The sequence below is a fragment of the Somniosus microcephalus genome, chromosome 23 (genome assembly GCF_052327205.1).
Source record: "Somniosus microcephalus isolate GS21.2 chromosome 23, FLI_Smic_1.0, whole genome shotgun sequence".
NCBI lineage: Eukaryota > Metazoa > Chordata > Chondrichthyes > Squaliformes > Somniosidae > Somniosus > Somniosus microcephalus.
Window position 1 is genome coordinate 937,745 of NC_141009.1, and position 27,387 is coordinate 965,131.

At 48.8% G+C, this 27,387-nt stretch overlaps 1 protein-coding gene across 3 annotated transcripts in view; it reads left to right on the plus strand.

The window, feature by feature from the left end:
* Window positions 1–27,387, plus strand: part of wdr5 (WD repeat domain 5) — a 59,076-nt gene that overhangs the window by 16,269 nt on the left and 15,420 nt on the right. For all 3 annotated transcript variants that reach the window (XM_085965190.1, XM_085965188.1, XM_085965187.1), the window contains 4 exons: window positions 652–725; window positions 4,795–4,884; window positions 11,544–11,633; window positions 26,036–26,119. In XM_085965190.1, the coding sequence (XP_085821316.1) occupies window positions 652–725; window positions 4,795–4,884; window positions 11,544–11,633; window positions 26,036–26,119 (338 nt within the window). The remainder of the gene's footprint in view (window positions 1–651; window positions 726–4,794; window positions 4,885–11,543; window positions 11,634–26,035; window positions 26,120–27,387) is intronic.

The window sequence follows — 27,387 nt, forward strand, 5'->3', positions numbered from 1 at the left end:
AGGACGGGGTACAGCCAGGCGGGGTGCCTGCTCCAGAATCCAGTGACACTGGCTGGAGTAGAGCTTGACCTCGGGAGTAGAGCCTTAACTCCAACACCTCAGCCGCTCTTCATGAGCTGAGACAGTGAATGTCAGCAGGCTGATCGCCTGCATGAGGCATCCTAGCCAAGTTGGTTCTTGACTGTGTCCAACTTATATAGTAGTTACTGGAGTGTGGTCAGGGCTGGAGCCGTCGCTGGTTATTTGTTGTATCTCCCCCTCTCTCCCTAACACTGAGGCCAATTGTAGTGCCTCGTGGCTGTGCCCGGCCACGCTGGAAGCCGTGACCCTCTGGTCTTTGAGGCGCTGATCCACGGCTGAGCCCTGGAGAGAGAGAGGGAGGGAGGGAGCTTGCCATCAGTTCCTGAGTCAGCCACACGGAGGCGGCCGGGAGGCAGATTTGCCGACTCTCGGCGTGTTGCCACCTTGCCTCTATAGGCAGCCAAGCAGTCGGTGCGGCTCTGTGAGGGGGAATCACGGGCACGTGCTGAGTCCAGCTACTCTAAGCTTTCCTACAGAGGTGGACTGAACGAGCAGAGCAGCTTGCTGGGCCTGTGGGGGGTGAGGTTTCTCTGTCTGGAAGCTGAAACTGTTTTGTGTCTTACTCCACAGCTGCTGATAAGTTGATTAAAATATGGGGCGCTTATGATGGCAAGTTTGAGAAGACCATATCAGGACACAAACTGGTGAGTGTGGGAAATACAAACACAGCCATTCTCTGCTCCCTGTAGCCCGCCCGGTGTCAGTGGCTGTTACTGAGATAATTCATTCAATAAATCCACAATGATGCATCTTATCAGTCGCTGTCGCACGACGTCAGCAACAAGCCTCCCAGCCTGATGGGTCAGTGAACCTGCGTTCAGGCAAGTCCCCCCCCGCCCCCCCCCCCCCCCGTGCCGACTGAACCTGTACCCCCGCACCAATCAGCAGATGGGGGCCTGCAAGGAAGGCCACCAGAAGAAAATTGGCAGGGCTTTGAATAGCGTAAATCCCCAGTGCTCGTGGCTCTGTCCTACTGTACATACTGGGGCTGTGTGCATTCACTGTCCAGGTGTTGCCTGTGTCAGCTTGGCTCAGCCGATAGCCCTCTCGCCGCCAGGTCAGAACGATGTGGCGTTCACTTCCCACTCCAGGATTTCAACACGGCATCTGTGCTGACCGGTTACAGTGCTGAGGGAGAGCCCTGTTGGCAGGAGGTTAAACCGAGGCCCCGTCTGCCCCTCAGGTGGATGTAAAAGAGCCTATGGTACTAGTGGAAGAAGGGCTCTCCCTGGTGTCCTAGCCAACATTTATCCTAAAACAGATCATATAATAGAATCGTACATGATCGAATCATACGAGGCCATTTGACCCATTGTGCCTATGCCGGCTCTTTGAAAGAGCTATCCAATTAATCCCTTTCCCCAGAGCCCTGCACATTTTTCCTTTTTTAAGTATTTATCCAATTCCCTTTTGGAAGTTATTATTGACTCTGCTTCCACCGCCCTTTCAGGCAGCGCATTCCAGATCACAACAACTCGCTGTAAAAAAATTCTCCCCCGGCTTTGTTTGCCAATCACCTTAAATCTGTTTTCTCTGGTTACCGACCCCCCTGCTAATGGAAACCGTTTTTCCCTATCTACTCTATCATAATTTTCAGGACTGCTATTAAATTTCCTCTTAACTGTCTCTGCTCTAAGGAGAACAACTCCAGCTTCTCCAGTCTCTCCACATAACTGAAGTCCCTCATCCCTGGAACCATTTCTAGTAAATCTTCTCTGCGCCCTCGCCAAGGCCTGGCCATCCTTCCTAAAGTGTGGTGCCCTGAGTGGGACACAATACTTCAGCTGGGGCCGAACCAGTGTTTTATAAAGGTTTAGCATAACTTCCTTGCTCTTGTATTCTATGCCTGTATTAATAAAGTCAAGGATCTCGTATGCTTTTTTAGCAGCTTTCTCAACTTGTCCTGCCACCTTGAAAGATTTCTGTATGTGAACCCCCAGGTCTCCCTGCACCCCTTTTAAAATTGTATCATTTAGTTACATTGCCTCTCCTCATTTTTCCTTCCAAGATGAATCACTTCGCACTTCTCTGCAATAAATTTCATCTGCCATGTGTCGGCCCATTTCACCAGTCTTGCTATCCTCCTCGTTGTTTACTACATTTGAGTTTTGTGTCCTCTGCAAACTTTAAAATGATTCCCTGTATACCCAAGTCCAGGTCATTAATATATTTTAAAAAGAGCAGTGGTGCTAATACCGACCCCAGGGGGACTCCACTGTATACCTCCCTCCAGTCTGAAAAACAACCGTTCACCACAATCTCTGCTTTCTGTCCCTTAGACAATTTTGTATCCATGCTGTCGGTGTCCCTTTAATCCCATGGACTTTAAATTTGCTAACAAGTCTATTATATGGTACTTTATTATCAAACACCTTTTGAAAGTCCATATACACAATATCAACCGCACTCCCCTCACCAGCCCTCTCCATTACTTCATCAAACAACTCAAACAAGTTCGTCAGACACGATTTGCCGTTAACAAATCCGTGCTGTCTTTCATTTATTAGCCTATACTTTTCCAAATGCCAATTAATTTTGTCTCAGATTATTGTCTTTATTGTTTTAAAGTTTGCAGAGGACACAAAACTCAAATGTAGTAAACAACGAGGAGGATAGCAACAGATTTCAGGAGGGCAGAGACAGACTGGTGAAATGGGCCGACACATGGCAGATGAAATTTATTGCAGAGAAGTGTGAAGTGATTATTGTCTGTTTCCCCACCACCGACATTAGGCGGACTGGCCTGTTGTTGCCAGGTTTATCCCTCTCCCTTTTTTTGAACAGGGGTGTAACATTTGCAGTCCTCCAGTCCTCTGGCACCACTCCCATATCTAAGGAGGATTGGAAGATTGTGGCCAGAACCTCCACAATTTCAACCCTTCCCTCAGCAACCTGGGATACATCCCATCTAGACTGGGTGACTTTTCGACCTTTGAGGACTGCCAACCATTCTAAGTACCTCTTTATCTATTATATCCTATCCAGTATCGCTCCTACCTCCTCCTTTACTGCTGCATTGGCAGCATCCTCTTCTCCAGTGAAGATATTTACAAAGTACTCATTTAGTTCCTCAGCCATGCCCACTGCCTCCACAAGAAGACCTCCATTTTGGTCCCTAATCGGTCCCACCCTTCCTTATATGCTTATGAAAGACTTTTGGGTTCCTTTTTATGTTTCCCGCTAATCTATTCTCATTCTCTCTGCCCCTCTTACTCCCTTTTTTCGATCTCTTTCTATATTCAGCTTGGTTCTCCACCGTATTAGGAACCTTACATTTGTCAAAAGCCTCTGTTTTCTGTCTCATTTTACCCCCTATATCTTTAGTCATCCAGGGAGCTCTAGCTTTGGATGCCATTCCTTTCCCCCTCCTGGGAATGTGCCGACTCTGTACCCGAACCATCTCCTCTTTGAAGGCCTCCCATTGTTCAGTTACGGTTTTACCCACCAGTCGTTGATTCCGATCCACCTGGGCCAGATCCCTCTTCAGCTCCCTGAAATTAGCCCTCTTCCAGTTAAGTATTTTTACATTTAATTGTTCCTTGTCCTTTTCCATAACTATTCTAAGCCTGATATTGTGATCATTATTTCCCAAACACTCCCCCACTGAAACTTGCCCCACTTCATTCCCCAGAACGAGACCCAGCATTGCTTCCTTCCTTGTTGGGCTGGAAACACACTGATCAAGAAAATTCTCTTGTACACATTTCAGGAATTCCTCATCCTCTTTGCCCTGTTACTATCCCAGTCTATATTAGGATAATTGAAGTCCCCCATTATCACGACTCTGTAGTTCTTGCATCCTTCTGTAATTTGCCACAGATTTGCTCCTCTATCTCCTTCCCACTATTTGGTGGCCTGTGGTATGCACCCGGGAGTGTAACAGCTCCTCTATCTCCTTCCCACTATTTGGTGGCCTGTGGTATGCACCCGGGAGTGTAATAGCTCCTCTATCTCCTTCCCACTATTTGGTGGCCTGTGGTATGCACCCGGGAGTGTAATAGCTCCTCTATTCCTTAATTCTAACCAAATAGACTCTCTGTCTTTGACCCCTGAAGCACATCAACCCTCTCCAGTGCTGTAACAGTACCATTGATCAATACTGCTACCCCCGCTCCTGTTTTTCATTCCCTATCTTTCCTGAATACCTTGTGGCCAGGAATAATTCAGTTCCCAATCCTCCCATACTTTGAGCCTGGTCTCTCTCTGTTATTGCTACTATATCGTAGTCCCATGTGGCGACTTGTGCCTGCAGCTCACCAACATTACTTACCACGTTCTGTGCGTTTACGCACATGCACTCCAAACACATCTTAGCCTGCCTCGCATTTGCCCCCTGTCTGATCCCTCCAATTTCTGAACTATTCTTTACTCTAGTGCTGTTTGTCTCTCCCAGTCCCCTCTGCACCTTGTTTCTCCTCTCTGCTTCGTTCTGGTCCCCCACCCCTGGCAAAGTTGGTTCAATCCCTCCCCCACCAGATGATCTAAGTATTTCTCCTCTTTGCTGTCTGTGAATCTTGCTGTGCTCAATATGGCTGCCGTTTGTCCACATAGCAGCAGATGTACCTCGTTAGTTGTGAAGTGTGCGGCAGAGTTTTGGGAGTGTATAAAGCTGGTTGTTTCCTCATGCGCACTGCACTTGGCATGTGGAGTCCTATCATTTTTAAATGTGTAAACTGCAGAGATTTAAATGATCGCAATTTTGTTTTGAAATAGGGAATCTCGGACGTTGCCTGGTCCACAGATTCAAACCTGCTGGTGTCTGCTTCAGACGACAAAACCCTTAAAATATGGGACGTGAACTCGGTAAGAACAGTCAGTGTTGATCAGTGTAGGGAGTGAGTTACCAGCAGCTTGGGTACGAGGCGGGGAGGGGAGGCGTAGCCAGCTGGAAGTCAGGCTTCACACTTTGCCCAGGGCCGAGTCAGGTAAACTGACCAGTGAATGGACTCGTAATTCATTCAATGACTGAATAACTGAGGAACATAAGAACATAAGAAGTAGGAGCAGGAGTAGGCCAATCGGCCCCTCGAGCCTGCTCCGCCATTCAATAAGATCATGGCTGATCTGATCCTAACCGCCAATCTACTATCACAGAACCATCTCCTGAATCTAACAGAATTAGACACACGAAATAGGAGCAGGATCAGGCTACACGGCCCCTGGGCCCGCTCCGCTACCCACAGGGCCATGACCGATCCGAACCTAGACTGATGTCCGAATTCCTGCCCGCTCCCCGTAACCCTTAATTCCCTTTTCTTCGAGGAAACTGTCTATTTCTGTTTTAAATTTATGTAATGATGTAGCTTCTACAGCTTTTTGGGGGCAGCATATTCCATGGACCTACCACCCTCTGAGTGAAGTAGTTCCTCCTCATCTCAGTTTTGAAAGAGCAGCCCCTTATTCTAAGACTATGCCCCCTAGTTCTAGTTTCACCCATCATCGGGAACACCCTCCCCGCATTCACCCGATCCAACCCCTTCACAATCTTATATGTTTCAATAAGATCGCCTTTCATTCTTCTGAACTCCAATGAGTAGAGTCCCAATCTACTCAACCTCTCCTCATATGTCCATCCCCTCATCCCCGGGATTAACCGAGTGAACCTTCTTTGTACTGACTCGAGAGCAAGTATGTCTTTTCTTAAGTATGGACACCAAAACTGTATGCAGTATTCCAGGTGCGGTCTCACCAATACCCTTGTACAACTGAAGCAATACCTCCCTATTTTTATATTCTATCCCCCTAGCAATGAAAGCCAACATTCCATTGGCCTTCTTAATCACTTGCTGCACCTGCATACTAACCTTTTGAGTTTCGTGCACCAGGACCCCCAGATCCCTTTGTACTTCAGTACTTTCCAGTTTCTTGCCATTAAGATAATAACTTGCTCTACGGTTTTTCCTGCCAAAGTGCATAACCTCACACTTTCCAGTATTGTATTCCATCTGCCAAATCTCTGCCCACTTACTTAGCCTGTCTATGTCCCCTTGCAGGTTTTTTATGTCCTCCTCACTCACTACTTTCCCTCCCATCTTAGTATCATCTGCAAACTTTGATACGTTACACTCGGTCCCCTCCTCCAAATCGTTAATATAGATTGTAAAGAGTTGGGGACCCAGCACTGACCCCTGCGGAACACCACTAGTTACTGATTGCCAGTCTGAGAATGAACCATTTATCCCAACTCTCTGCCTTCTGTTAGATAGCCAATCCTCTATCCATGCCAGAATATTACCCCCAATCCCGTGATTTATTATCTTAAGCAATAATCTTTTGTGTGGCACCTTGTCAAATGCCTTTTGGAAGTCTAAATACACTATGTCCACTGGTTCCCCTTTATCCACCCTATATGTTACTTCCTCAAAGAACTCCCGCAAATTTGTCAAACATGACTTCCCCTTCATAAAACCATGCTGACTTTGTCCTATTAAATGATGATTATCCAAATGTCCTGTTACTGTCTCCTTAATAATGGACTCCAAAATTTTACCTACCACAGATGTTAGGCTAACCGGTCTATAGTTTCCAGCCTTCTGTCTAATGCCCTTTTTAAATAAGGGTGTTACATTAGCAGTTTTCCAGTCAGCCGGGACCTTTGCTGAGTCCAGGGAGTTTTGGAAAATTACTACTAATGCATCCACAATCCCTACCGCCACTTCCCTCAAGACCCTAGGATGTAAGCCATCCGGTCCAGGTGATTTATCTGCCTTGAGTCCCATTATTTTACCGAGTACCACTTCCTTAGTGATTTTGATCGTGTTTAGCTCCTCCCCCCCTTTAGCCCCCTGTTTGTCCAGTGTTGGGATATTCTTAGTGTCCTCTACTGTAAAGACTGATACAAAATATTCATTCAGTGTTTTTGCCATCTCCATATTTCCCACCATTAATTTCCCGGTCTCATCCTCTAAGGGACCAACATTTACTTTAGCCACCCTTTTTCTTTTTATGTAACTATAAAAGCTCTTACGATCTGTTTTTATATTTTTTGCTAATTTACTTTCATAATCTATCTTCCCTTTCTTAATCAATCTTTTTGTTATTTTTTGCTGTCTTTTAAAGTTTTCCAATCCTCTATCCTCCCACTAGATTTGGCTACCTTATATGCCCTTGTTTTTAGTCGAATACTATCCTTAATTTCTTTACTTAGCCACGGATGGCTGTCTTTTCTTTTACACCCTTTTCTTCTCAGTGGAATATATATTTTTTGGAAGTTGTAAAATAACTCCTTAAATGTACACCACTGATCATGTATCGTCTTACCTTTTAATCTATTTTCCCAATCCACTCTACTCAATTCCGCTCTCATACCTTCATAGTCTCCTTTATTCAAGCTTAGCACGCTTGTTTGAGATCCAACCTTCTCGCCCTCTAATTGAATATGGAATTCAACCATGTTATGGTCACTCATTCCAAGGGGATCCTTTACTCGGACATTTTTAATTAATCCTGTCTCGTTACACAGGACCAGATCTAAGGTTGCTTGCCCCCTGGTCGGTTCAGTTACATACTGCTCAAGAAACCCATCCCTAATACACTCAATGAACTCATCCTCAAGGCAGCCCTGCCCAATTTGATTTGTCCAATTAATATGATAGTTAAAATCCCCCATAATTATAGATGTTCCCTTATTACAAGCCTCAACTATTTCCTGATTGATACTCCATCCAACAGAGTTGCAACTGTTCGGAGGCCTATAGACTACGCCCACTCGTGTTTTTTTCCCCTTATTATTCCTTACCTCCACCCAAACTGTTTCATTATCCTGATCTTTTGACCCAATATCATTTCTCTGTATTACAGTGATTCCTTCCTTTATTAACATAGCCACCCCACCTCCCCTTCCTGCCTGTCCTTCCTGATCGTTAAATAACCTGGTATGTTTAATTCCCAGGCATTGTCACCCTGCAGCCATGTTTCTGTAATGGCCACAAGATCATACCCATATGTAGTTATTTGTGCCATTAACTCGTCTATTTTGTTACGAATGCTACGTGCATTCAGATAGAGAACTTTCAAATATGTTTTGTGACACTTAGTTCCTGCTTTTGCCCTTTTTATTACTTTACCTTTTACTCCATACCTTCTGCCCCTTCCTGACACGCTCTGGTTTTTAATTTCCCCACTGCTACCTAAGTCTATGACCTTCTCTGTTGTCATTTTTATTATTTGCTCTCTAGGAACCTCCCCCCCCACTAGTTAGTTTAAAGCCCTCTCTACAGCCCTAGTTATATGATCCGCCAAGACTCTAGTCCCAGCACTGGCCAAGTGAAGCCCGTCCCAATGGAACAGCTCCCTCCTGCCCCAGTACTGGTGCCAGTGTCCCAGGAAGCAAAACCCATTTCTCCCACACCAGTCTTTGAGCCACGCATTTAACTCTCTAATTTTATTTGTCCTAGCCAAATTCGCTCGTGGCTCAGGTAATAATCCAGAGATTATTACCCTTGAGGTTCTGTTTTTTAATTTGACCCCTAGCTGCTCATACTCCTTTAACAGAACCGGCTTCCTTGTCCTATCTACGTTGTTTGTAGCAACATGGACCACAACAACTGGATCCACCCCCTCCCACTGCAAGTTTCTTTCCAGCCCAGAGGAGATGTCCTTAACCCTGGTAGGCAACACAGCCTTCGGGACTCTCGCTCTCAGCTGCAGAGAACTCTATCTATCCCCCTAATAATACTATCCCCCACCACGACAACATTTCTATTTACTCCCCCCTCTTGAATGGCCCCCCGTCCCACGGTGCTGTGGCCAGGTTGCTCATACTCCCTGCAGTCCCTGCTCCTGTCCCCACAGGGAGTAAGAACCTTGAACCTGTTGGACAAGAGCAAGGGCTGCAGCTCCTCCAGCTCTACCTCCTGGATCCCCGTACCTGCCTCACTCGTAGTCACACCATCCTGTCCCTGACCATGGGCTACATCTGAATTAATTAACTTCATAGGTGTGACCACCTCCTGATACAGAGTCCAGGTACTTCTCCCCCTCCCTGATGTGTTGCAGTGTCTGAAGCTCAGACTCCAGCTCATCAACATGGAGCTGGAGTTCCTGTAGCAGCAGACACTTGTCACAGACGTAATCACCGTGAGCCTCAATGGGGTCCACTGGCTCCCACATCTCTCAACAGTAACACATCACCTGCTCCATTCTATGTAATTAATTAATTTTTTTATTGTTAGTTATGGACACCCTCTGCCCGATTTTAGATGCTAGTATCCCCTTTAATTCATTGGATTTAAATTAAATCAGTCCCTCTAATTACCCCAGTTAAATGGTTTACCAACAGTCACTCTGCACCAGAAAAGCCTTATTAACTACAACCCGCAGAGTTAAAGTTTGAAAAGAGCACCTAACACCCCACTTACCCAAACTCACAGCACTCTCTGCTGACTTGCACTCAGTGCTTGCTCGCACTAGGACTGGTCTTTTTATACTGTTTGTTTGTTTACAGCCAAATGAGTCACCCCTGCTGATTGGTTAGAAAACTGGATGTGTCTCTTCCCTCCTAGGGACACTCCCTAAAGCCCACCTCTTTTGACCAAGGTTTTCGTCACCTGTCTGACTATCTCTTCCTTTCACTGGCTATTTAGGGCCTAGGCAGCTGAAGGTACGGCAGCCAACAGCCGGGTGATGGGAATCGGGGATGCACAAGAGGCCAGAATTGGAGGAGCGCCGAGATCTCGGGCAGGGGTGGGGTGGGGGTGGTTATAGGCCTGGCGGAGGCTACAGAGATGGGGAGGGGTGTCAGGCTGGAGGAGGTTACAGCGATAGGGAGGGACGAGGCCATGGAGGCCAATTGTCTGATAACGCTCCTGTGAAGCGCCTTCAGGACGATCTCCTGTGTTAAAGGCGCTATATAAATGCAGGTTGCTGTAACGGGACTGATCCTGGAAATGTGCCATGCCGAGGCCATGAGGGGTTCAACCACAGATCCCAGCTGCTCCTTCAGGACATAGAGAAAGAACCGAGGCTGGCTCGGCCGACTGTTTGTTCTCCCATTGTCAGACAGGATCCTCCCCTACCTACCCCCCTCCCTTTGGTGTCACCTATGGCTCAGTGGGTTGCACTCTCACCTCTGAGTCAGAAGGTCGTGGACTCAAGTCCCACTCCAGAGGCTTCATCCCATAATCCAGACCGACATTCCAGGTGCAGTACTGAGGGAGCGCTGCACTGTCGGAGGGGCAGTACTGAGGGAGCGCTGCACTGTCAGAGGGGCAGTACTGAGGGAGCGCTGCACTGTCAGAGGGGCAGTACTGAGGGAGCGCAGTACTGAGGGAGGGCTGCACTGTCGGAGGGGCAGTACTGAGGGAGCGCTGCACTGTCGGAGGGGCAGTACTGAGGGAGCGCCGCACTGTCAGAGGGGCAGTACTGAGGGAGCGCTGCACTGTCGGAGGGGCAGTACTGAGGGAGCGCCGCACTGTCAGAGGGGCAGTACTGAGGGAGCGCTGCACTGTCAGAGGGGCAGTACTGAGGGAGCGCTGCACTGTCGGAGGGGCAGTACTGAGGGAGCGCTGCACTGTCAGAGGGGCAGTACTGAGGGAGCGCTGCACTGTCGGAGGGGCAGTACTGAGGGAGCGCCGCACTGTCGGAGGGGCAGTACTGAGGGAGCGCTGCACTGTCAGAGGGGCAGTACTGAGGGAGCGCTGCACTGTCAGAGGGGCAGTACTGAGGGAGCGCCGCACTGTCGGAGGGGCAGTACTGAGGGAGCGCTGCACTGTCAGAGGGGCAGTACTGAGGGAGCGCCGCACTGTCGGAGGGGCAGTACTGAGGGAGCGCTGCACTGTCGGAGGGGCAGTACTGAGGGAGCGCTGCACTGTCAGAGGGGCAGTACTGAGGGAGCGCTGCACTGTCAGAGGGGCAGTACTGAGGGAGCGCTGCACTGTCGGAGGGGCAGTACTGAGGGAGCGCTGCACTGTCAGAGGGGCAGTACTGAGGGAGCGCTGCACTGTCAGAGGGTCAGTACTGAGGGAGCGCCGCACTGTCGGAGGGGCAGTACTGAGGGAGCGCTGCACTGTCAGAGGGGCAGTACTGAGGGAGCGCCGCACTGTCGGAGGGGCAGTACTGAGGGAGCGCCGCACTGTCGGAGGGGCAGTACTGAGGGAGCGCAGTACTGAGGGAGGGCTGCACTGTCGGAGGTGCTGTCTTTGGATGAGACGTTAAACCGAGGCCCCGTCTGCCCTCTCAGATGGAAGTAAAAGAAGAGCAGAGGAGTTCGCCCCAGTGTCCTGGGGCCAATATTCATCCCTCAACCAACATCACTAAAACAGATGATCTAGTCATTCTCACATTGTTGTTTTTGGGAGCTTGCTGTGCGCAAATCGACTGCCGCGTTTCCTACATTGCAACAATGACTACAATTCAGAATTATTTAATTGGCTGTGAAGTGCTTCGAGACGTCCTGAGATTGTGAAATGTGTGTCTTCCATTCTCCCTACTGTATTGAGCTCTGGCTGTGTTTGTGATTTCAGGGCAAATGCTTGAAGACGCTGAAAGGTCACAGTAACTACGTTTTCTGCTGTAACTTCAACCCGCAGTCTAATCTGATCGTTTCGGGTTCGGTGAGTTGCTGCTTCGAGGCCGGGAATCCTTTGCTGTCTTGAGTGTTGAACTGCATACCTGCGGGCATTGATCCAGTGTTGAACATGTAGTCTTTTGTTCAAATTCTCCCCCGCCCCAAAAGGTGCTGACTCTCACTGGGGTATGGGTTCCATGGCCACTGACTCTCACTGGGGTATGGGTTCCATGGCCGCTGACTCTCACTGGGGTATGGGTTCCATGGCCACTGACTCTCACTAACAGAAAACAAAGAGTTGGGAGAAATGGTTCGTTATCCGGCTGGCAATCAGTAACTAGTGGTGTTCCGCAGGGGTCAGTGCTGGGACCCCAACTCTTTACAATCTATATTAACGATTTGGAGGAAGGGACCGAGTGCAACATATTCAAGTTTGCCGACGATACAAAGATGGGAGGGAAAGCAGTGAGTGAGGAGGACATAAAAAACCTGCAAAAGGACATAGACAGGCTAAGTGAGTGGGCAGAGATTTGGCAGATGCAATATAATGTTGGAAAGTGTGAGGTTATGCACTTTGGCAGTAAAAATCAAAGAGCAAGTTATTATCTAAATGGAGAGAAACTGCAAAGTGCTACAGTACAAAGGGATCTGGGGGTCCTGGTGCATGAAACACAAAAAGTTAGTATGCAGGTGCAGCAGGTGATCAGGAAGGCCAATGGAATCTTGGCTTTTATTGCAAGGGGGATGGAGTATAAAAACAGGGAAGTCTTGCTGCAGTTATACAGGGTACTGGTGAGGCCACACCTGGAATACTGCGTGCAGTTTTGGTTTCCATATTTAAGAAAAGATATACTTGCTCTCGAGGCGGTTCAGAGAAGGTTCACTCGGTTGATTCCAGAGATGAGGGGGTTGACGTATGAGGAAAGGTTGAGTAGGTTGGGCCTCTACTCATTGGAGTTCAGAAGAATGAGAGGCGATCTTATCGAAACATATAAGATTGTGAGGGGGCTTCATCGGGTGGATGCGGGGAGGATGTTTCCACTGATGGGTGAGACTAGAACTAGGGGGCATAATCTTAGAATAAGGGGCTGCCCTTTCAAAAGTGAGATGAGGAGAAACTTCTTCACTCAGAGGGTAGTAAATCTATGGAATTTGCTACCCCAGAGAGCTGTGGAAGCTGCAACATTAAATAAATTTAAAATGGAGATAGACATTTTCCTAGCAGATAAGGGAATTAGGGGTTAAGGGGAGAGGGCAGGGAAGTGGACGTTAGTCTAGATTCAGATCAGCCATGATCCTATTGAATGGCGGAGAAGGCCCGAGGGGCCGTATGGCCTACTCCTGCTCCTATTTCTTATGTTCTTACGGGTTCCATGGCCATTGACTCTCACTGGGGTATGGGTTCCATGGCCATTGACTCTCACTGGGGTATGGGTTCCATGGCCATTGACTCTCACTGGGGTATGGGTTCCATGGCCATTGACTCTCACTGGGGTATGGGTTCCATGGCCATTGACTCTCACTGGGGTATGGGTTCCATGGCCATTGACTCTCACTGGGGTATGGGTTCCATGGCCATTGACTCTCACTGGGGTACGGGTTCCATGACCATTGACTCTCACTGGGGTACGGGTTCCATGGCCATTGACTCTCACTGGGGTACGGGTTCCATGGCCATTGACTCTCACTGGGGTACGGGTTCCATGGCCATTGACTCTCACTGGGGTACGGGTTCCATGGCCATTGACTCTCACTGGGGTACGGGTTCCATGGCCATTGACTCTCACTGGGGTACGGGTTCCATGGCCATTGACTCTCACTGGGGTACGGGTTCCATGGCCATTGACTCTCACTGGGGTACGGGTTCCATGGCCATTGACTCTCACTGGGGTACGGGTTCCATGGCCATTGACTCTCACTGGGGTACGGGTTCCATGGCCATTGACTCTCACTGGGGTACGGGTTCCATGGCCATTGACTCTCACTGGGGTACGGGTTCCATGGCCATTGACTCTCACTGGGGTACGGGTTCCATGGCCATTGACTCTCACTGGGGTACGGGTTCCATGGCCATTGACTCTCACTGGGGTACGGGTTCCATGGCCATTGACTCTCACTGGGGTATGGGTTCCATGGCCATTGACTCTCACTGGGGTATGGGTTCCATGGCCATTGACTCTCACTGGGGTATGGGTTCCATGGCCATTGACTCTCACTGGGGTACGGGTTCCATGGCCATTGACTCTCACTGGGGTACAGGTTCCATGGCCATTGACTCTCACTGGGGTATGGGTTCCATGGCCATTGACTCTCACTGGGGTATGGGTTCATAAGAACAGAGGAAATCAGAGCAGGAGTAGGCCATTTGGCCCATTGAGCTTGCTCCGCCATTCAGTAAGATCATGGCTGATCTTCTACCTCATGTCCACTTTCCTGCACTATCCCCATATCTATTGATTCCTTTAATATTCAAAAATCTATCGATCTCTGTCTTGAATATACTCAACGACTGAGCCTCCACAGCCCTCTGGGGTAGAGAATTCCAAAGATTCACCACCCTCTGAGTGAAGACATTTCTCCTCATCTCAGTCCTAAATGTCCGACCCCTTATTCTGAGACTGTGACCCCTGGTTCTAGACTCCCCAGCCAAGGGAAACAGCCTCCCTGCATCTACCCTGTCGAGCCCTGTAAGAATTTTGTATGTTTCAATGAGATTACCTCTCATTCTTCTAAACTCTAGAGACTATAGGCCTAGTCTCCTCAATCTGTCCTCATAGGACAATCCCCCCATCCCAGGAACCAGTCTGGTGAACCTTCGTTGCACTCCCTCTATGGCAAGTATATCCTTCCTTAGGTAAGGAGACCAAAACTGTACACAAAACTCCAGGTGTGGTCTCACCAGGGCCCTATATAATTGCAGTAAGACGTCTTTACTCTTATACCCACATTCTCTGAATACCAACATTTACTAGTCTTTCATCTTTTATAAAATATTCTGCTTTTCTACCTACCAAAGTGGATAATTTCAGACTTCCCCTCATTATATTCCATTTGCCATGTGCTTGCCCATTCACTTAGCCTGTCTATATCCCCTTGAAGACTCCTTGCATCCTCCTCACAACTTACATTCCCACCCAGCTTTGTATCATCAGCAAACTTGGATATATTACATTTGGTCCCCTCATCCAAATCATTGATGTAGATTGTGAATAGCTGAGGCCCGAGCACTGATCCTTGTGGTACCCCACTAGTTACAGCCTGCCAACCCGAAAATGACCCGTTTATTCCTACTCTCTGTTTTCTGTCCGTTAACCAATCCTCAATCCATGCTAGTATATTACCCCCAATCCCATGAGCCCTAATTTTGTTTAATAACATCTTGTGTGGCACCTTATCGAATGCCTTCTGAAAATCCAAATACACCACATCCACTGGTCCCCCCTTATCTATTCTGCTAGTTACAACCTCAAAAAACTCTTAACAGATTTGTCAAACACGATTTCCCTTTCATAAATCCGTGTTGACTCGGCCCAATCCTGTTATTTTCTAAGTGCCCTGTTACCACGTCCTTAATAATAGATTCTAGCGTTTTCCCTACTGTTGATGTCAGGCTAACTGGTCTGTAGTTCCCCATTTTCTCTCCCTCCTTTCTTAAATAGTGAGGTTACATTTGCCACCTTCCAATCCGCGGGAACCGTTCGAGAATCTATGGAATTTTGTTAAATGACAACCAAGAAATCCACTATCTCTATAGCCACCTCTTTCAAAACCCTAGGATGGAGGCTATCAGGTCCAGGGGATTTATCGGCTTTCACTCTCATTAATTTCTCCAGTGTTATTTTTTTACTAATACTAATTTCTTTCAGTTCCTCGTTTGTACTAGACCCTTGGTTCTCCACTATTTCCGGGAGGTTTTTTGCATCTTCCGTGAAGACAGACACAAAGTATTTAATTTCTCTGCCATTTCCTTATTCCCCATTATAATTTCTCCTGTCTCAGCCTCTAAGGGACCCACATTTACTCGCTCCCGCTGCCTCTGCTCCCGCTCAAGTCCGTGGGCACTGACTCTCGCTGGGGTACGGGTTCCACAGACACTGACTCGCTGGGGTGCGGGTTCTAAAGATTCTCAAACTTGAGCTCATCCAAAACTCTACTGCCCCGTGTCCTAACTCACACCCAGTCCCGTTCACCCATCACCCCCTGTGCTCACTGCCCCGTGTCCTAACTCACACCCAGTCCCGTTCACCCATCACCCCCTGTGCTCACTGCCCCGTGTCCTAACTCACACCCAGTCCCGTTCACCCATCACCCCCTGTGCTCACTGCCCCGTGTCCTAACTCACACCCAGTCCCGTTCACCCATCACCCCCTGTGCTCACTGCCCCGTGTCCTAACTCACACCCAGTCCCGTTCACCCATCACCCCCTGTGCTCACTGCCCCGTGTCCTAACTCACACCCAGTCCCGTTCACCCATCACCCCCTGTGCTCACTGCCCCGTGTCCTAACTCACACCCAGTCCCGTTCACCCATCACCCCCTGTGCTCACTGCCCCGTGTCCTAACTCACACCCAGTCCCGTTCACCCATCACCCCCTGTGCTCGCTGCCCCGTGTCCTAACTCACACCCAGCCCCGTTCACCCATCACCCCCTGTGCTCACTGCCCCGTGTCCTAACTCACACCCAGTCCCGTTCACCCATCACCCCTGTGCTCACTGCCCCGTGTCCTAACTCTCACCCAGTCCCGTTCACCCATCACCCCCTGTGCTCACTGCCCCGTGTCCTAACTCTCACCCAGTCCCGTTCACCCATCACCCCGTGCTCACTGCCCCGTGTTCTAACTCACACCCAGTCCCGTTCATCCATCACCCCCTGTGCTCACTGCCCCGTGTCCTAACTCACACCCAGTCCCGTTCACCCATCACCCCCCGTGCTCACTGCCCCGTGTCCTAACTCACACCCAGTCCCGTTCACCCATCACCCCCTGTGCTCACTGCCCCGTGTCCTAACTCACACCCAGTCCCGTTCACCCATCACCCCCTGTGCTCACTGCCCCGTGTCGTAACTCACACCCAGTCCCGTTCACCCATCACCCCCTGTGCTCACTGCCCCGTGTCCTAACTCACACCCAGTCCCGTTCACCCATCACCCCCTGTGCTAACTGCCCCGTGTCCTAACTCGCACCAAGTCCCGTTCACCCATCACCCCCTGTGCTCACTGCCCCGTGTCCTAACTCACACCCAATTCACAATTCACAATTCAAATCGCTTTATTGGCATGATAAGTTACATCTTATGTTGCCAAAGCATCAAAATACATTTATGGTTTAGCACATAAACGCAGTTCTATTCATACAGTGTATAAACAGGTATATCCCTGAGTGTATAAATATACATTCGCATTGTTTATATATATTCTTTTCTTAGTTTACTGGTTGTCCCTCTGTTCATGGCAAGCTGTAACATAGTGTGCCGCCAGTGTTACACAGCTTCTCTCCTCTCCCAGTAGGAATGGGAGTTTATGGTTATCATTCAGATTTCTGAATTCAGGGCATATTTGTGAGAATTTTTGGTAGAAATTCTCCCTGATGCCCTGATATTTTCCACAGGCTGTGAGGAAGTGCATCTCTGTCTCCACTACTCCCTGGCTGCAGTGAGAGCATATGCTGTCTTCTCTTGGCTGCCTGTGTCTGCCTTTTTCGATTGCTAGGCTATGTTCGCTAAGTCTGTACCTTGTCAAGGTTCTTCTCAGTTTGTTATCCTTTACCATGGTCAGGTAATCAGCTATGTTGTATTGTCTGTTTAGGGCCAAGTAGCAATTGAGTTTGCTTTGGGTTTTTGTTGTTTCTGCCCAATATGTCAGATATTTTTCCTTTTGCTTAGCGACGATTGTGTTGGGTCGAATTCTTTGTGTTACCCTGTCACTGTCCTGGGGCTGGTTATTGTTAGTATTGTTAGTAGTTACTTCACTGAGTCCCAGGACTAGTTGACTGAGGGTATTCTTCTTTATGGTCAGCTCTTGGCATTTCAGGGCGTCGTAGTGATAGCATTGGGGGTTGCTCATTTGTAGGTGATTCCAAAATTTGGTGGCTCTTTTTTGGATAGTGATTATTAATGGATATTGGCCTAGTTCCGCCCTGCATGCATTGTTTACTGTTTTCCTTTGAGTCCGGAGGATACTTTTACAGAATTCTGCATGTAGGATCTCAATTGGGTGTTTGTCCCATTTTGCAAATTCTTGTTGTGTTAGCGGTCCCCAGACCTCACTGCCATAGAGCACAATTGGTTCAATTACTGATTTGAAAATTTTGAGCCAAATGCTAATTGGGATTTCTATTTGGATTGATTTTTTGATGGCATAGAAAGCCCTTCTTGCTTTCTCTTTCAGTTCATTCACAGCCAGTTTGAAGTTTCCCGTAGAACTGATTTTTAAGCCCAAGTATGTGTAGTTAGTGGTTTGTTCAATTTTGGTTGTTCCTACTGTGAAATTTATTTTGGGTCCCTGATGTTTGGATCTTTGCTGGAACACAAGGACTTTGGTTTTTTGGGGATTTATTGTCAGGGCCCCAAGTCTGGCAGTACGACTCCAGCAGGTCCAGGTTCTGCTGTAGCCCCTCTTTAGTTGGTGACAGCAGAACCAGGTCGTCTGCATAGAGGAGGAATTTAACCTTGGATTCATATAGGGTGAGGCCGGGTGCTGTAGATTGTTCAAGTAGTTTTGCCAATCCATTAATGTAAATATTAAAGAGTGTCGGTGAGATTGGCGAGCCCTGCGTCACCCCCCGCCCCTGTGGGAAGTATTTTGTTTGTTTGTCTCCAATTTTAACTGCACATTTGTTGTTTGTATACATTGATTTAATTACATCATATGTTTTCCCTCCTACCCCGCTTTCGATAAGTTTTAGGAATAAACCGTCATGCCAGATGGAGTCGAAAGCCTTCTGGAAATCTACAAAGCATGCGTAGATTTTGCTTTTGTTATGGTGAACGTGTTTGTCAATTAGGGTCTGTAGGGTGAAGATATGATCGGATGTTCTATAGTTTGGCAGGAATCCAATTCGGCTTTTACTCAAGCCATTGTGCTCCTCAAGGAAGTTTATAAGTCTTTTGTTTATGATGCTACAGAATACCTTCCCCAGGTTACTGTTTACACAGATGCCTCGATCGTTGTTTGGGTCGATTTTGTCCCCACTTTTGTATATGGGCGTTATGAGTCCTTTGTTCCAGATATCAGGGAAATAACCGACACTCAGAACCAAGTTGAAGAGTTTTAGGATAGCCAGTTTCATTTTGTTGTCTGTGTGTTTAATCATCTCGTTTAGTATGCCGTCTGTCCCGCAGGCTTTTCCTGGTCGCAGGTCCTTGAGTTTTTCAAGAAGTTCTTTTTCTGTTATTATGGCGTCTAGCGGGTTTTGGTTATCTTTTATGGCCATTTCTAGCTTTTCCAGTTTTTTGCATATTTGGTGTTGCTCTGGTCTTAGTGTGTTTTTCTGGTATAATTTTTCAAAGTGGTTTACCCATGTGTCCCCATTTTGAATGGCCAAATCGTCGTCGTGTTTTTTGTGTAGTGTTTTCAAGTTTTCCCAGAAACAGTTGGAATCAATGGATTCCTCCATGGAGCTGAGTGTATTCTTAATATATTGCTCTTTTTTGGTTCTGAGTGTGTTTCTGTATTGTGTTAGTGTCTGACAATAAGTAAGGCGTAGTTCCTCGTTTTCTGGATGTCTGTTTTTGGTTTGATATTTTTCTAAGTTTTTTCCTCATGTTATGGCAATCTCGGTCAAACCATTTTTCATAGTTTTTTGTTTTGGGTTTGTTCTTGCGAGCTTTCAAGTTTGCATTTGTTGCCAAATTATCAAAAATATTGTTTAGTTTACTAACTGCCCGGTTTACGCCTTCTTTATTGTGAGTGTATATGTTATCCAGAAAGGTGTCTAAGAGAGCTTGAGTTGATGCATTGCTAATTGTTTTCTGGTATTTTTCCGTGTCGTTTTTGGCCCATCTGTACGATTTTTTGGTGTTGTACAGTTTACTGGGTTGTGTTTCTATGTTGTTTGTTTCTGTCTTTTTGAGGAACATAGTAATTTGACTGTGATCTGACAGTGTTGTTTGTGGTTTGACTGTGAATGCTCTGAAAGAGGATGGGTCTAAGTCTGTAATCATATAGTCTACTGTGCTGCAGCCAAGAGGTGAGCAATAGGTCGATCTTCCTAGGAGGTCTCCTACGAACCTACCATTGACAATGTACAGACCCAGGTTTCGACAGAGCTGTAGTAGCTGTTTTCCGTTGGTATTTGACTGCTTGTCGCAGTTATGCCTGTATGGAAGGGAAGGGATGTCAAAGTGGTTATTCCTGAAAACGTAATTGTTTCCCTGATTATTGGTGAAGTCTGGTTCTTCGCCCGTTCTTGAATTGAGGTCCCCACAGATCAACACGTTCCCCTGGGCCTGGTATTGGATAATTTCCCCCTCCATGTTGGAGAAGGTGTCCTCTTTAAAGTACGGGGAATCGATTGGGGGGATATAAAGTGCGCAAATGTAAACATCTTGGGTGTTTGAGATAATCTCCCTCTCAAGTTTGAGCCACATATGGTTTTCGCCCTTTTTTATAAATTTGATGTAATTCTTAAGTTCTGTTTTAAACCAGATCAGTATGCCTCCGGAGTCTCTGCCTTGGGTTACACTTGGTAATTTATTGGAGGGGACCACCAGCTCAGTGTACCCTTGGGGACAGCCAGTGTGTCCTTTTCCTTTATACCAAGTTTCCTGTAAAATGATAATATCTAGGTCTTTAGTTTCATCTATGAACTCTGGGGTCCTACTTTTCACTTCTCGCAGTGAAGAGCGTAGACCTTGGATATTCCAGGTCGAAATATATAAGGATTTCATGTTAAGTTTGATCTTTTACTATGATAGGTTAAAGAGTGGTACGTGTTTGTTGTGTCTAAGTGTGGGGGAAAAAAAAGATCACTTCAGTTGTCTATAAAAGTTAATACAATTTGGTTACAGTGCTTTCTATTAATTAGTCCTTGATCCATAAGGCGGAAGTAGATGCTGCTGCACATCTGCTTATTGTCTCTTAATGGATTGTTTCTGTCTGAGGTATTGCGTACGTCCTGTGCATCTCTCCCTCTGTCTGGCTGGGAGCGGTCCTATTCCCCTGTGGGACAGGAGTGGTGCAGGTCTGATATTGTTGTTTTGCATGGGGATCCTCTCTGGTCTCGGTTGGTGTGTTGGTGGTCCTTGTAGTGTTCCTGATATGTACCCCGCTGATCTCTGGTGGTCGGGGGGGGGTCCTCTTGGAGTCTGGGTATGGACCCGGTTAAAAGCGACGTCCTTCAGGGCTTTAGCAAAGATCGATATTCTTTGCCTTTGGATGTGGACGTGGTCGTAAAGACATTCCTCATCGAGGGTGGGGTGTTGGGCCAGGTGTACGTTGTGGTTTGATTCGCATTCTGTTGCTATGCTGGCATTTATCTCATGAATTGTGTTGTTGTTGAAGTCTGTTCTCGGCAATATTGTGGAAACAGTGATTCTAGTGTTTGGAAATGTACTGCTTGCCTTCCTAATCATTGCTCTGAGCGATGTTGCTACTTCTTTCTGTTGGGTCTTTAGGTCATTTGTGCCCGTGTGTATTATTATGTGTTGGGGGGAGCCTAATCTGGCTTTGGTCAGCCATCCCATGGCTCTGTTTGTTGTTGGGCACCAGATCTTTTCTACTTCTAGGGAATAGCTTTTCCTCCCATAGAAATTTCCCATTTGAGTCTATGAGTATTACAACGTCAGCCTTGTTTGTGTTTACTGTCTGGTGGCTTTCGCTTGGACTCATAGTGTGTGTGCTGGGCTGGGGTGTCTGGTGTGTGCGTACCTCTTGTGAGCGGCTCGCTTGTGGTTCCACGGTGGTGGGGGAAGATTGCGAATCAGTATGCTGGTCGGTCTGTGTGGCACCCCTTGTATTGTGTGTCTGTTGCTTTTGTTCCGTGTGGGAGTGCAGCTGTTCCGTCCGGCTCTGTCTTGTCTTATCTCTAGCCTCTGGTTGCTGGTCTAATGGTGTTATCTCTCCTCTATGGCGCTCTTCTTTTTCCTGCAGCTCTTTCACCTGATTCCGAAGTAGATTCACCTGGTTCTCAAGTAGCTTCAGCTCTCTCTTGTGTCTCTCCCTCTCCTGATTTTGATCGTCATTCATTTTGAGGAACTCCTCTCTAAGTTTAACCATCTCTATCTCTAATTGATTAAATTTATCTTTTGGTTGTATCTGGCTGTGTGATCCCGGGGTATGTGTCTGGTCGGCCCTGGAGGGCTCACTCACTTCCTGGCTATGCTGCTCTTCTCTTGGTGAGCTGGGAATGGTAGGGGGACTATGTGTGGCTTCCTCCCTGGTAGTTATGCTGGGGTTTGTCAGTTGTATCGTGTGGCTGTGGTTCCCCGGGGTTAGTGTCTGGTTTGAACTGTGTGGCTCGTTCACCTCCTGACCAGGCAGATTTTCTCCTGGTAAGTTGTCAATGTTGGGGGGAGTGCGGGCCACTCTGGGGCTGTTCCTTCCCCCCCTTAGTTAATCTTTTCAGTGTCCTGAAGGCCGTTGCAAATTTGTCGAGGTTGCCTTGCACTAATATTGTTCCGGTATTGTCCGCGTTGACCGTCGTGGTTGAACTGTCTCCTGGTGTGTTAATTTTCATTATGGACCCATTTGCGGTATTTTCTAGCTTAACATTGGTATAGTGTGATTTTATTGCTGTGATCCAAGCCGCTGGCTGATCGGAGTAGAAAATGAGGTTACTTTTTGTCCCATTGTTGTAACAGTCAGCAAAAAGTGTTTCTGGTTTTTCTCTCATCTGCTCATGCTTGATCGCTTTTATAGCTTTTTTTGCGGTGTTGGCGGGAATCTGGAAGCGGGGCTGTTGTGGATCTTCTGATTCGCTCATTTTTGGTAAAGTATTGTTGATCTTAGAATAAGCTTTTCTGGGGCCCCGGGTTTGGTGTTTCCCTCTCCCTGTTCGCGAACTTTCCCGGTCCCCCTCTCCGACCCCGTGGTCCCTGGGCCTCGGTTTCTGGGTTCACCCTTCTCAGGTCTGGGTCTGTGAGCCGCTGTTTCCCGGTGCCTTCGGGCTGTTCCCCTCCCCCTCAGAGGTCTCTGTGCCTCTGTCTCGGCCTGGCTCCTCGGGCCTTTCCCTGGCTTCAGTCTCCCTCCCTGGGCCCTGTACTCACAGTCTTGGTTTGCTTCTGGAAGCCTTCTGGTTGCTCCCCTTCTCCTCAGAGGTCTCTGGGCCTGGCTCCTTGGGCCTTTCCCGGGCTTTCTATCCCAGCCGCCGCTCGGGCTGTGCCTCGTTCGCCGTTCGGGTGCTGGACTGCGGTCGTCGCTCGGGTGCTGGACTGCGGCCGTCGCTCGGGTGCTGGACTGCGGTCGTCGCTCGGGTGCTGGACTGCGGCCGTCGCTCGGGTGCTGGACTGCGGTCGTCGCTCGGGTGCTGGACTGCGGCCGCCGATCGGGCCGTGTCTCGTTCGCCGCTCGGGCTCCCCGAGTCACCTCGTTCCGGCTGCCGCTGCGTCTCCGTGCGGCCTCCCCGATTCGCCTCGTTTCCCGAAGCGGCCTCCCCGAGTCTCCTCGCTCCGGCTGCCGCTGCGTCTCCGTGCGGCCTTCGCTGAGTCACCGCGCCTCGGTTCCCGATGCGGCCGAGTCACCTCGCTTCTGCTGCTGCTGTGGCCCCGTGCGGCCGCTGTTCTTTGGTTTGTATATTCTTTTTCCCTTATTTCTTTTTTTTCTTTGGCTTTTTTTTCCTAATTTCCTCTGGTTTTTTTTTTTTTCCTTTGGTGGTCTCTTTGGTGGTCTTTTCCTTCCTTACTTAATCTAGACTAAACTAAACTTAAACTTAACTAAACAAAACTAAACTAACTTAACTAGAACTAAATTTAACTTTAAAACCTTTTTAAACTTGAAATGAACCTTTTTTTCCCCACTTTAAACACTAAAAACACTAAAAATTCAGCAGCCCATCTTCAGCGTGTGTATTCGCTTTGTCTGGCCCGTTTACCCATCACCCCCTGTGCTCACTGCCCCGTGTCCTAACTCTCACCCAGTCCCGTTCACCCATCACCCCCTGTGCTCACTGCCCCGTGTCCTAACTCACACCCAGTCCCGTTCACCCATCACCCCCTGTGCTCACTGCCCCGTGTCCTAACTCACACCCAGTCCCGTTCACCAATCACCCCCTGTGCTCACTGCCCCGTGTCCTAACTCACACCCAGTCCCGTTCACCCATCACCCCCTGTGCTCACTGCCCCGTGTCCTAACTCACACCCAGTCCCGTTCACCCATCACCCCCTGTGCTCACTGTCCCGTGTCCTAACTCGCACCCAGTCCCGTTGACCCATCACCCCCTGTGCTCACTGCCCCGTGTCCTAACTCACACCCAGTCCCGTTCACCCATCACCCCCTGTGCTCACTGCCCCGTGTCCTAACTCACACCAAGTCCCGTTCACCCATCACCCCCTGTGCTCACTGCCCCGTGTCCTAACTCACGCCCAGTCCCGTTCACCCATCACCCCCTGTGCTCACTGCCCCGTGTCCTAACTCACACCCAGTCCCGTTCACCCATCACCCCTGTGCTCACTGCCCCGTGTCCTAACTCACGCCCAGTCCCGTTCACCCATCACCCCCTGTGCTCACTGCCCCGTGTCCTAACTCACACCCAGTCCTGTTCACCCATCACCCCCTGTGCTCACTGCCTCGTGTCCTAACTCGCACCCAGTCCCGTTCACCCATCACCCCGTGCTCACTGCCCCGTGTCCTAACTCACACCCAGTCCCGTTCACCCATCACCCCCTGTGCTCACTGCCCCGTGTCCTAACTCACACCCAGTCCCGTTCACCCATCACCCCCTGTGCTCACTGCCCCGTGTCCTAACTCACACCCAGTCCCGTTCACCCATCACCCCCTGTGCTCACTGCCCCGTGTCCTAACTCACACCCAGTCCCGTTCACCCATCACCCCCTTTGCTAACTGCCCCGTGTCCTAACTCGCACCAAGTCCCGTTCACTCATCACCCCCTGTGCTCACTGCCCCGTGTCCTAACTCACACCCAGTCCCGTTCACCCATCACCCCCTGTGCTCACTGCCCCGTGTCCTAACTCACACCCAGTCCCGTTCACCCATCACCCCTGTGCTCACTGCCCCGTGTCCTAACTCGCACCCAGCCCCGTTCACCCATCACCCCCTGTGCTCACTGCCCCGTGTCCTAACTCACACCCAGTCCCGTTCACCCATCACCCCCTGTGCTCACTGCCCCGTGTCCTAACTCACACCCAGTCCCGTTCACCCATCACCCCCTGTGCTCACTGCCCCGTGTCCTAACTCACACCCAGTCCCGTTCACCCATCACCCCCTGTGCTCACTGCCCCGTGTCCTAATTCGCACCCAGTCCCGTTCACCCATCACCCCCTGTGCTCACTGCCCTGTGTCCTAACTCACACCCAGTCCCGTTCACCCATCACCCCCTGTGCTCACTGCCCCGTGTCCTAACTCTCACCCAGTCCCGTTCACCCATCACCCCGTCCCGTTCACCCATCACCCCTGTGCTCACTGCCCCGTGTCCTAACTCACACCCAGTCCCGTTCACCAATCACCCCCTGTGCTCACTGCCCCGTGTCCTAACTCTCACCCAGTCCCGTTCACCCATCACCCCCTGTGCTCACTGCCCCGTGTCCTAACTCACACCCAGTCCCGTTCACCCATCACCCCCATTGCTCGTTGACCTAAATTGGCTCCTGGTCTGGCAGTGCCTCAATTTTATAATTCTCATCCTTGCTTTCAAATCCCTCCATGGCCTCGCCCCACCCTATCTCTCTAACCTCCTCCAGCCCTGCTCTTCGAACATTGGCCGTGGGATCTTTTACATCCACCTGTGAGGGGCAGACGGGGCCTCGGTTTAAAGTCACATCTGAAGAACGGCACCTCTTACAGTGTGGCGCTCCCTCAGTACTGCACTGGGAATGTCGGCTTGGATTTTGTGCTCAAGTCTCTGGAGTGGGGCTTGAACCCACGACCTTCTGTCTAAGGCGAGAGTGCTGCCCACTGAGCCACAGCTGACACTTGGTACTGAAGCACGCTTGTTCCTGTTGGTCTGGGTACAGACAATAGTTAAGCCCAGGGTAGCGTTGTAGAATAAACACACTTTGCTTTTTAAAGAAGCGGTTAGTTTTCAGATTAGGGTGAAAAAGAATTTGAAGGAGTTTGTTAATTTTTCTCTGTCCTTTTTTATGATTTTTTCCTCCTCCTCTCACCCGGTTACAGCTCCCGAGTCGCCCAAGCAGTTTTCCTGTGTTGAGGTGGTCTATAACCGCTAGTTGTAGATATTGTGTCTCTCTGTGCAGCTGCACTGCGGAGAGTGCAGGCCTCTGTGATGCTCAGTTTGCAAACCTTGGTTGATTTTAGATCTGACTTTTTTGTTTCTAACAGTTCGATGAGAGTGTAAGGATCTGGGATGTGAAAACTGGGAAGTGCCTGAAGACCCTGCCAGCACATTCTGACCCTGTATCTGCCGTAAGTGTTGGTACCTGGCTGCCCGTGTCTCCTGCGGAGGAAGCAGAGGCTGGGAAATGTTTGGGCTTTTGGTTTGTGCGGTACACCGCTCCCGAGGCTGTGTCAACACTTTGTGTATCAAATAGTACTTCAAACCAGAGACGCTTGCAGTGCTGAAGAAGGCCACAGCCCTGTATCAGTCCCAAACTAATAGCCCTGTATCAGTCCCAAACTAATAGCCCTGTGTCAATCCCAAACTAATAGCCCTGTGTCAATCCCAAACTAATAGCCCTGTGTCAATCCCAAACTAATAGCCCTGTGTCAATCCCAAACTAATAGCCCTGTGTCAATCCCAAACTAATAGCCCTGTGTCAATCCCAAACTAATAGCCCTGTGTCAATCCCAAACTAATAGCCCTGTGTCAATCCCAAACTAATAGCCCTGTGTCAATCCCAAACTAATAGCCCTGTGTCAATCCCAAACTAATAGCCCTGTGTCAATCCCAAACTAATAGCCCTGTGTCAATCCCAAACTAATAGCCCTGTATCAGTCCCAAACTAATAGCCCTGTGTCAATCCCAAACTAATAGCCCTGTGTCAATCCCAAACTAATAGCCCTGTGTCAATCCCAAACTAATAGCCCTGTGTCAATCCCAAACTAATAGCCCTGTGTCAATCCCAAACTAATAGCCCTGTGTCAATCCCAAACTAATAGCCCTGTGTCAATCCCAAACTAATAGCCCTGTGTCAATCCCAAACTAATAGCCCTGTGTCAATCCCAAACTAATAGCCCTGTGCCAATCCCAAACTAATAGCCCTGTATCAATCCCAAACTAATAGCCCTGTGTCAATCCCAAACTAATAGCCCTGTGTCAATCCCAAACTAATAGCCCTGTGCCAATCCCAAACTAATAGCCCTGTGTCAATCCCAAACTAATAGCCCTGTGCCAATCCCAAACTAATAGCCCTGTGTCAATCTCAAACTAATCGCCGTGTCAATCCCAAACTAATAGCCCTGTGTCAATCCCAAACTAATAGCCCTGTGTCAATCCCAAACTAATAGCCCTGTGTCAATCCCAAACTAATCCCATTGCCCCACGCTCTTCCATTAGCTCTGCACCTTCCTCTACATCAAATATTTATCCAGTTTTTCCTTTAAAGATGCGATGGTCTCTGCCTGCGGTAAAGGACTCCGTGCTCCAGCAACCCTCTGTGTAAAGACATTTCTCCCAACCCCCCTCCACACTCTGATCCTCCTCACAGACACCCCAACCAGAGGGAATAGTCTTT